We start from the raw sequence: 11,220 nt of genomic DNA, 5'->3' as shown, positions 1-11,220 counted from the left end.
AGACGGTACTATATTTGACTGATCTATTTTACTGATACATCTGGCAGCCTTATATTTATTGGGCGAGATGCCAGATCGCTTATTAGCATACCGCCTTCGAAACTTCAGTTCAAGCAGATTTTTACCATGAATTTTGGATAAAAAAATTATCATGTCCGATAAGTCTAAGGTCTTATTGAATGTCATTTTGTCATTTTGACGCCACTGAAAATCCTCCCGAAATTAAAGAGGTACCTCATTCGCGCAAGTTTGATCTTTCGTTTTTAAATTATTTAGTTATTGAAGTTATTCTTTGGTTTTCTCTCATTTATTTTCTCATGCATTTCAAATTGTATTTGAACTATTTAAATATACGTTATTGTGTTTTTAATTTATAAATATTTTTGTGTGTTTCAACGTTTTATATAAATATTTTTCTTAAATTGTGCTTAAATTTGACTTAAGTGTACGATTCAAGAAATACTCTGCTTGTTGTTTGGTGACCTCAAATTTGAGAACAATAATTGGTAAAATTTTATAGCACTACGCTCTGTAAAATTTGAATATATCATTCGAGTTTAAGCTATTTTCACTGATTGTTATTAAGTTACATTTATTTTTATTTTTTTGCTGTATTATCATATATAAAAAATTGTTTTAAAAATGTTTCTTCTAACTGTATGTGCGTGAGAAAACTTCGGTGAGCCTTATAATTTATAATAAGAATTTCTTTTAGTTGTGCAACAAGTAAAATACTTAATACAAATTGCATGGAAAATTGTGCTTGAATATATTTTGTTTTCGGGTTTCTTTCATATTTTGTTTTTGGTGTGTGCCAACAATTTTATATTTTCACTTTTTTTGTTATTTTGCAAAAGGTTCAATTATAAATTATAAGTACAATACGTAAAATACATTTATTTAATATATTTAGCGATATCACCACGATTTGTTGTTATTGTGCTCTTAAAAATCATGTAACAGAAAATTTTTATATTCTTAAATTAATCATACCTATACATATATATATGTATGCATGTGTGTATATATAGTATATATATTTAATTACTTTATGCTTAATATGGTAAATGCAGTAAAAATACGCTTGCGTCTAAAAAATACACTTCCCGTTTAACCTTCTATTCGGTTCATTATTTTCTGTTCTGTTTTTGTTTTATGTTTTAGGTCTATGTGAAACTAATTATATATTCAAGTCTAAGATCTGTATCGTTGCTCTAAGGTGGAATCTACAAATCAATTGGCTGTAATTCAATATTCTTTTTTTTTTTTTTTTTTTTTTTTTGCTGTAATAGGCAACTGGCGGTGCTTGGACAGCGAGGGTTAATTACTCGTATAAATGCAAAAGTGTGCCTGCTCCTAAATCCTTACAAGGTGCAGTATTCCGTTAGGATGGGTATGGATTTGAGTAACTCGTTAATGTTGTGCTGCTCAAGATGTGCGACCAGTTTCTCTGATGTCTTTAGCAGATTAATACAGTTCTCAAGGTTCTCAACAATCTCCTTAGTCATGCTATCCGACGACTTAGCTATCAGCTCGGCTAGCTTGGCGCCCACATTACATTTGATCAGCTCATCTTGCAAACGCTGAGCCTGCTCCGCTTCTCTGCCCGACTGCGACAAGTATACCACCGAGAGTATACAGAGTGCAATCAATGCTTCGTTCTGCATGACTAGATGCTGTGCTGTTAACATGTTGACCATGGCTTCCACGGTGCCCTCATTGCTGAGAAATTCGTTCAGACTGCTACGGTCATAGTCCTGCGCCAAGGGTATCTTATCGGCAATCTGTTCGGCTGGCGCGTCACCTTTGCGAGGCAGCGCATAGGCAATTTTGTTGAGATACGCATGCTTAATCAGCCAGGCCATCAGACGCAACGATTCACCAGTAACGCCCGCATAATCGGACGATTTGCTCCAATGCACGAGCTGCTCAATCAGCGTCTTGTTTTTCAGCAGCTCTAATGCCAGTTTCTCTGCAAAATAATAAAATATGAGAGCTGTTGTGGCTTATTCAGCATGTTATGTTTAGACTTACCCTGACCATCTACGGTCATGCGCAACGTGCCGAGCAGCTTGAATACCACCGGTGGCTGATGGATTTCCAGCATGGGCAATATGGTCTGCACCAGACCCGCCTGAATGACAGCATTCTTATTTGGCTTCGGTATGACCAGATTGCGTAGAGCACTTAGCAACGCATGCTGCAGGCGCACATCGTCCTTGACGCCATTATTCTTGGCCAGCACCTGGAGCAGTTTATTCATCGTTTGCTGTTCTACAAAGTAAATACAATGGCTATCAGTGCGTGCAAAGTTGCCCAGAGCCAGTACACCGGTGGTTAGCAAATCAATGTCCGTGGAGTCCAGCCAATCGACCATGTTCTTAAGCAGCGACGTCGTATACAAGTAATGCATTGATTCATCTGAAAAGATTCAGGATTTTCAATTAGTATAAATATCAGCAATTAAACAAAAGGCACTTACCGCCCGTTAGAATGAGCACAATCAGTTCGCATGCCAGCTTCATGAGCGCGCGCGCCTCGCTGGTGCTGGCCAGCGTTTTATACTTCTCCAGCAAATTGTAGATTGTCTCGCAAAGGCCATCCTTGGCCAGCAGCAGCTTGACCTCATCGCTTTCCGCTTGGTAGTGCAACAGCTCCAGGCACATCTCGGCCAGATCGGGATTGGTGGAAGCAGCTAAGATGCGTGACAATTTTATGTTCAAGTGTGAATCAAAGTTGAGATCGGCCACATTTTCGGTAAGTATGCTCAGCAGGGGCAGCGTATTGAGCAGCAAGTCCTCGTGCTGTTCCACATTACTGGCGCCTGTGTCGACAATGCGTTGCAGCTGCTGCATAATGCCCAGTTCCATGGCCCGCTTGGCCAAACCCTCGCCACCCAGCAGATAATTGGAGAGCAGGCCGCCCCTAACTTTGATGAACTGCGGCGCATTCACCGTATCCTCAATTTCCGCGATGTCCAATAGCCGCAACAACACCGCATCGCCCTCCAGCTCCAATATAAGATCCCGTGCTTCATCATTCAAGTAGCAAATGTTGCCCAGTGCTCGGCATATTTGTATAGGCAGCTCCATGCTCCCGTCGGCTGCTGGGACATGACGCAGGCATTCGAGGAAGGCGGCGATGATATCGCGTTTGGTAAACTTTTTGCGTTGCACCTCCGATTTAGTTATCTCGGCAATGCATTTCGCCGCCTCCTTACGCACATTCGTGTCCTCGCATTGTGTCAGACGAAGAAAACACTCGGCCAGCTCATGCTTGTCAAACAATTTGGGATCCTTTGTGGAAGAGATTTCGCTGAGAAGTGTCGTCGTTGTGTTGTCCAGGCTAACGCTTGTCGTTTTCAGCTGCTCAATGAGCTCGTCCATTTCGGCTAAAAGTAGGAGAAGAGGAAATCGTTTCATTAAATCTAACTAAACATGCAGTAAATATTAAGAGGTTTATTTTATCTATCTTCCTTTATGTGTGTGATTATGTGGGGAGTAGGGTGTGTGCGTGGGCGACACAATTAAGGCAAATTGCGGCATATCCTTTCCATCGTTTAGCGTATCAAATTTATTGTTAACAATTTCAGTTATTGGCCAAAGAACCCACTGAGCCCGCAGAAAAGAAAAGTAACTAATGCAATACCATTTGTTTGCGAATTGTCAGTCCGCCGGAAATGCTTTAAGCGTGTTTCCCATTAAATGCTCATTTTCTTTCCAGATAGAGAGAGCGAGAGAGAGGGATACAGATTGAGAACTTGAAAATTGCTTTAGGCAACAGACAAACAGTCAATTTGCATAAATGCCAAAAAAAAGGGAGAAACTGAAGTAATAAATAGTATAACGAATATAAAATGCTCTGCAAATAATCGCAGAGGAGGGTAACAGTCAGACATACAATAATTTTATACATTTACATTTATTCAGGATAATTTCAGAGGACTATAATAATATACAATAATTTTAGGTATACAGTCACAGAGGTGCAAGAGATGCAAATATAAAACGAATGCTAATTTATTATTATTATTAATTTATAAGAATCTCAGCAGCAGAATCAGAGGAAACACCTCTCAATTAATTTCATTTCGACTAAAATACCGTAATTTATGCGTAATTTAACACATTTTTCGACTTCAATTATACAATTCTTATCTTTAAATATTAATTATTTTATTTCAAGTAAATGTGATGTTGAAATGTAGTCGGAAAATTAAGCTCTTATGCTTCGGTTGACTTGAAGTGCTTTTGGTACACATTTCTAATGTTTGCTCTGTAGCTTTCAGTGTCATTTCCCGGTTTTTCCAGCTCATAAACCTCAGCATCTACACATTGACTTCACAGAAAGTAAATCCCCTTCAAGGAATTAACAGCAGTGCCCCATTGAGGGAGCAGTAAAGCACATGCTGCTCTCAACAAGTGATTATCCCTTGGTCCAAGCTAGAGCAATGCACACAGAGCAAAAAATAAAGGAAGAAAAACAAACAAACACATGGCTGAAAACCCCGCCTAATGCTATTCTGATAAGCTTTTTTCCATCCCAGCTAAGCGAAGCGAAGGGCAAGGGTCACGCTGCGAGCCGAACCGTAGTCAAGCTGAAAATGTTCCAACAACAACAACAACATCAGCTACATAAAAATGGGCGACAACAACCTCTGCTTGCAATGGCAGCACTCCGAAAGGGCATTCAGCGAGCTTTGTGGAGCATAAATAATGAATAAACAAGTAAGAAGGCTCTAGTCGAGACTGCTCGACTAGGAGATACCCTGAACCCTCTAAGCTGATATTCTAATTATTCTGCATTTTTATGCACACATACATACACATGCTTCCACACGCACGCATAAGCCTGCGCTCTGCTAACTGCGCAGTAAGCAGCGACTGCGCTTGGGCTGCGTTGCAGTGTGGGCAATATTATGAGAATTTATTTGTTGAATAATTTCTTTTGTAAACATAAGAATTTAATGAAACTTTCAGAGTGCAATCATATGATGAATATGTGTGTACATTCCAAAGCACAAGTCTCTAGTACTTGAAATGCGTTTTTTACAAATTGGGGGGAAAGGGGGCGTGGTATCCAAAATCTGTAAATTACAAAATTTTTGTATCGATTAACTTTATATACAACGCAAATTTGAAGATTCCAGGTCTAAAAATGTTCAAATTAGGCTGAAAAAACAATGCCGATTTTTCGATTATTCTCGATAAAAAAGTTATCGGATGAATTATCGAAAAAATAAAGCAAACTCGTACTGCGTATGGTATACACGAGTACGCATGCCAAATTTCAGCTCTCTAGCTCTTATAACTTCTGAGATCGACGCACTCATACGGACGGACGGACGGACGGACGGACGGACGGACAGGGCTATATCAACTCAGCTCGTCGCGCTGATCAAGAATATATATACTTTATGGGGTCTGCCACGCCTCCTTCTGCCCGTTACATACTTTTTCACAAAACCATTATACCCTGATTTCCCATTTTCAATGGGTTCAGGGTATAAAAAGTTGGATAAAATAGTCAATGTGGAGGCAGGATAGACGTGCCGGGCAAGCATGCCAAGCAGATATCCTGTAATCCGAATGAAGTCACTACTATATTTATTATAGAAATAGATTTATATATAAAAGACATATATATTTGTATAGATATAAAATATTTAAATGCTCATATAACAGAGAGCCTATCCTAAAATTTAAAGATAGAATTGAGAGTATGGTTAACAAGTATAAATATATCCTATATACAATATTAATTATGCTTTTATGTATATAATTTTAAGTCTTTTATTTAATGCATATAAATTATATGGATTGTAGATTGTAATCTTATCTTTATATTCTATATCTTCGCATTTAAAGTTTCATTCGGAATATTAAGTTTTTCAGTTCTCTGGATAAACTTTTGGCTTATGTATTTTGACTGCGAACATGCACCAATATTTCTATTCCATAAAATCAAAATATCTATTTGGTATACCTAGTTTGTAGTGCTTAAAGTTACCAAATTAATTGAGCATAGGGAATGCTCTTGACTATAAATGTTTGCGTTGTTGCCACCTTCTGTGGCAGTTACATGCAATACGCCCGGCTAGTGATCCATTTCGACTGGCATACAAAACAGAGCACGCTTCAAGTGCTGCACAAGCATGTGGCATAGAAATTGTGGCGACTGTTGTTTTTGGGGGCGGGGTGGCTGGGGGCCGTTGTTTGCCACACACATAGAAAAATGTGTTAGCCTTTATATGCAGCCCAATAAACTGAATGCGGAGCATTGAGAGAAATTGTTGCATTGCAATTGCAACTGCAATTGCATTTGGACAGTTGCCACCGTTTCGAGTGACAGACGCGATGCAAGCAGGTGCAGCAGGCAGCACTTCCGCCTCGCTGGAAGCCCTGCCCCGACTCTGACTTCGCTTGACTGCTTTTATGTGACTGAATGTTTGTGTTGTTGTTGCCGTTCGTCTGGCTCCTTTTGCGTGCCTTGATGTAGCTGTGACTGGTACCCGTTGGCATTCACTATTCACTACTATTCACTGTTCAGTTATTCAGAGCACGCCTCCAAGTTCGTTAGCTTCTCTGCCTTGGGTGGAACAATTGTGGGGCAATTGCTTTGGAGCTATCTCCCATTATCTGTTTTTTTTTTTTTTGGGCCTGTTTACTTTGCATTTTCGTGCCAGTCGGAACAAAAAACTGGGTTAGACGTAACACAGAACAATAAATTGGGCAACCATAGAAACCGCATCATTAAATTATAATCGATTCCCATTTGTCACTTATTTTTCTTTTCTTTTAGCTAGCTCATGAGTTCTCTCTGCTCAATATTTAATGCCATCAACACACAGCTGCGACCTTACAAAATAAACTTTTATATTAATTATTCAATAGGTAACACGTTTTTGGCGTAATGAGATGAGAGACAGGTGTGTACGCATAAAAGAAAAATGAGAAATGGTTGTGTATGAAATACTTGGCAAACACACATAATGAATGCCGACAAGCCATACAGGAATTAATGAGAATCGCAGGGGACGGCAACAACTTAAAAACACAAACAAGCTGTAAAGTTTACTTAAACTTAGAACCAACTGAAGCTCACCTAAAAATGTGTGATTTTAGCCGTTATGAAAAGGACAATATGAAAAACTTGAAGTAATAAGAATGGAGGAGGAGGAGACCAAAGGTCTCTTAGGCCATTAAAATGGTATATGGTGTATATGAAGTACAAACATATATAAATATACACAGAGTTGAAATTATACATCTATAATATTTTAAAAATATAAAATTTATTAAACTAATATCGCTATATATAAAATTATAGATATATATATACACATATATATATATATGAATAACTATATATAAATCGATAAATCATATAGAAAGTTTATAAACATTGACACAATAAAATTTGGGTGAAGTTGCCTGATTTGGTACCAAGACAGGTTTGTGTATTAGATTTTTTGAATTTAATTTCCGATTCTAGAATTCATTTGAAAATCCTTCATTACTGTGATCCAACAGCTTATACTTCTCTTGATCCACCTGAACGAGGGCGTGGCAGGCGGGTGTAGGCATCTTCAAAGCGTGCTCATGCAAATTGCGATTGTTGATGTGTCGAGCGCGTTGCAGCAGCTTGTTACCTGTTTGAATAAAAGTTATCCATATATATACATACATGCATCTATATGTATATATCTATGGATCAATGGCAACTCACGTAGCTTGCGTTCCTGTTTGCAGTTATGTTTGAGCTCACTTAGATAGATTTCATCGATCTCTTGCTCTAAGAGCTCCAGCTGCTTTGGCGTTTGGCTCCCCGCCAGTTCGGGAGTTACAAAGTAGGGGATACGGCTAAGCCGACTTATCATGCGAACAGTGTGACTGCTGCAAGGGATCAGAGCATATATTAGCTGTGATCCGTACAGATATATTCCCTACCGACTTACCTGGTGGGTGAAAAGCTGTAGTTAGGTGCTGTTGCCAGGTAGTGTAGAGTGATTATAATAAAAACTAATGCGGCGACAAGTCCAATGACAAGCTGTTCGGTCTGATAGAGACTCTGGCGCTGGGGCACACGCTGATTGGCAGGCTGATAGCTGCGACGTGGCTGCACTTGCTCCGCTTCCTCCTCCTGTAGCTTAGCGAACCGTTGCCGGCATGTGTTCTGCCCATCATCGTGCTTGTTGTCCGGATAAGTATTCTTACTGACAGGACAGTCGCCGACAGCTGTTAGCAAATTGTACTCAATTCGCCGCTGATTATCGGTCAATATGTCCGCTGCCTCGTTGATGCGTCGAAAGGCAATCTCAGCGCCGGGAGCACGATTCTTGTCGGGATGCAGACGCAGTGCGAGACGCTTATAGGCACGCTTCACCTCCGAGTAGGTGGCATGGTGTGAAATGCGCAGCACTTCATAATGGTTTCGACAGCGAAGCACCTTCTGCACCACATCGAGCATGTGTACACTGAAGCTATGCGGCAGCGCAGACGATTTTAAAGTGGGTCCAATTAGTTGCTCTGGATCCTCGCATTTAAGACGCAGACGTGCCACAATGTTTTTTAGCTCCATCAGTGCTGTAGTCTCCTCATGGCTGTTATTGCAGAGCTCCATGCCCTCATTTATCACTTCCATGGCCATTGAGTAGTTACCCAGGATTAGTTCAGCAACAGCTTCTGTTAGCCAGTGCAGATTAGGCTGTACATCCGAGTCCTGCGCTGCATAGTCTCTGCATTTTCCAGCAGCTTGTGTAATCAAAAATTTTGGTTTGATATACATAACTACAGTTCAGCTAAGCTTAAAACAATTAATTTTGTATAGGCTGCAATGAATTTAAGCACAAGCTCAATTCACAATGATCTGTGTCTAACTAATCTATTTTCATTAAAATTTTGGTTTCTCCTTTGTGTTTGACACATGACACGAGACAATCTTAAAATGTTTTGTTTTAGCACAAGACAAGTATTTTTTACATGTATCCACACATTTTACAAGGAGTATTGTGGATGTTATAGTTCTCTACGCATATCTTGAGAGGCGCGACTTTAGCAAATTAAGAGGTTTTTAACTATAACTATTGTATTTAAAAATTAACTATTTATGTCCAGTAAGCATTAGAAAAGGTTAAAAAGAGTATCTGGCTTCTATTTGAATATAATGCAAGAGGAGCCAATTGAGTAGTAGTACATACTATGTACTCACATTATCCAGACGAAAGTAAGTAAGTAGAAAACTCAATACATATAACTTTAAAATATTTAATAAAATAGGTCACACTTTTATAAAATGAATTAAATGCACACAATATTTAGTATTGCCTAAAGCTGTTATAATGTAACCCTTAACCTTATTCACTGTAACCTTTCACATTTAAATTTTGAGCACTTTGGCAAAATTTGGCCTAAATAAAGCAAAAGCTGGCTGATTGAGAATTGGCCAACTAAATGACAGCTGACACCGTTTGCGATCCTAAAGTGCGCTTCAAACTTTTCACTTCGGCCTTCAGCTCGTTTTGTTCTTCGTCTGTAACTCAAAACTTGAGTTAATTGAAATTAATTTCTATGCCAGCTTGAATGGGGGCGGCAACTTAATTAAAATAGCAAGCATTGCAAGCGTTCCACGCCCACCCTCCTTCTACTCTGCCAGGCAGTCAAGGCCATTAAGCACAGACCAAAATCTTATTAGCAGTAAAGAAAGCAGAAGACGTAGAGGAAGAAAAATCACAAGTCGAAACAGTTACAAAAGCAGCCCCAAAACTAGAAAGAAAAAAAATCATCATAGCTAATCTGGCCCTAAGCTGCGTGAAACGAATGAAAAGCCCGAAAATAATAATAACAATAAAGAAGGAAAAAGGAAAACGCAGATGCAAAATTTGAGAACAGGGTGCTTTTTTTTCCAGCAAACGATATGCCTTATCAGTGTGCCCAGACGCAATGATGGGTCGCCGGTTGCTGCGAGACACAAAGGACCAATTAAAATCTAAAGTGAGTTTAAGGGGGGCCCCAGCTGCGGTAACAGCAGCAGTTAGTCAAACGGGGGGTTGTACACAAATTTGCGCTGGCACGTACAAGTTGCGTATATGTATATGTATGTGTGTGTATGTTGTTGTTATGCCCCAGGGGGGTTGCATGTTGTTGGTAATGCCGGTAAAGCTTGCACCTCATGTGCCCGTCACACAGGGGCATATTCATTTATTAATGGGTGTCCCTCGCTAGCATGGGTGAGTACTTGTTACTGCTGAAAGGTGGTTGCTATTTAAATGGAATGATGTTCTGATTGGATTGTGTAGACGAGTTGAAATCATAAAGACGATCGCCAACTCTAACCAATGCTGCTTTCGAAACCAATATACCAATTCTAATTGGACCTTAAATCTGATTTGATTTATGTGACACATAGCAGATGTAGAAATGTATCCGATCATAGCTTCACTTAGCAAATCAATCAATTAAAATTGATCAATTAAATTCATTTTATCTTTCATGCTAGATTATTATAGAAATTGTGAGGCGATCACTGAGTGTGACCAGGTCTAGCTTAGAGATTTAAGCGTGCACAGTACACGGCAAAATAAAACAACAAATGGTAAAACCGTAAATATTGATTTTTCACACATGACTCCCCGGGGAAAAGGCGGCAGAACCTCTCTTTCCTCCTCCAAACACTTCACTTCACACAGCCGAGGCAGCAGTCTTTCCAACCGGCAGACAGACAGACACTTGAGGCACCTGGTCTCTACACCTCGTATCTGTTCTGCATTCTGCGGCAGTTCGTAAAATTTATAAAGAGGCAGAACATAAAATGTAGACATTGCCACACACACAAACGCACACACATAATTATATATACATACGTATATATATATACACATATCCAGACACACACAATGACACGCATGAGTTGCATTTGTTTATGCTAAGAAGTGCATTAAACGTGCATCTGAAATGAGTTTAGTTGCTGGTGCTGCGGCCATAAAACTCAAGCATAATTTTATTTCTATTTCTAATTGTTATTATTACTCACTGGCCATGTTGCTCTTGTTGTTGCTGTTGTTGCCTAATGCCGTTGCTTCTTCTTAAGTTAGCCGCCTTTTTCTTTGACTATTTTTCCTTTTGTTTATTTCGACGCTGTATTAACTCTCTTATTGGTAGACACAAAATGAAATTGGGCTCATCAAAGAACTGAACACATTTCACAGCATTTGTATTTTTG

The 11,220-nt window shown here is 39.4% G+C and overlaps 2 protein-coding genes across 3 annotated transcripts; both read right to left on the bottom strand.

Annotated features, from left to right (window-relative positions):
- Nucleotides 1-1,008: 1,008 nt before the first annotated feature.
- Nucleotides 1,009-11,122, bottom strand: LOC6578788 (rap1 GTPase-GDP dissociation stimulator 1). Its single transcript, XM_002004658.4, has 4 exons — nt 11,032-11,122; nt 2,483-3,391; nt 2,035-2,421; nt 1,009-1,972 (listed from the first exon to the last, which is right to left on the bottom strand). The coding sequence occupies exons 1-4, from the start codon at nt 11,036-11,038 to the stop codon at nt 1,365-1,367; spliced, it is 1,911 nt and encodes a 636-aa protein (XP_002004694.4). The 5' UTR covers nt 11,039-11,122; the 3' UTR covers nt 1,009-1,364.
- Nucleotides 7,405-11,123, bottom strand: LOC6578787 (dnaJ homolog subfamily B member 1). 2 transcript variants are annotated; one of them, XM_032729752.2, is made up of 4 exons: nt 11,032-11,123; nt 7,958-8,753; nt 7,729-7,895; nt 7,405-7,651 (listed from the first exon to the last, which is right to left on the bottom strand). In XM_032729752.2, exons 1-4 carry the CDS (start codon nt 11,036-11,038, stop codon nt 7,491-7,493), a joined length of 1,131 nt encoding a protein of 376 aa, XP_032585643.1. In that variant the 5' UTR covers nt 11,039-11,123; the 3' UTR covers nt 7,405-7,490. The 2 variants fall into 2 exon arrangements, with proteins under 2 accessions (XP_032585643.1, XP_002004693.2); XM_002004657.4 differs by lacking the exon at nt 11,032-11,123 and having other exon boundaries at nt 7,958-8,951.
- Nucleotides 11,124-11,220: the final 97 nt, after the last annotated feature.

The sequence above is a fragment of the Drosophila mojavensis genome, unplaced genomic scaffold (genome assembly GCF_018153725.1).
Source record: "Drosophila mojavensis isolate 15081-1352.22 unplaced genomic scaffold, ASM1815372v1 contig_80, whole genome shotgun sequence".
NCBI classification, from domain to species: Eukaryota; Metazoa; Arthropoda; class Insecta; order Diptera; family Drosophilidae; genus Drosophila; species Drosophila mojavensis.
This window is presented reverse-complemented; position numbering and strand designations above follow the sequence as displayed.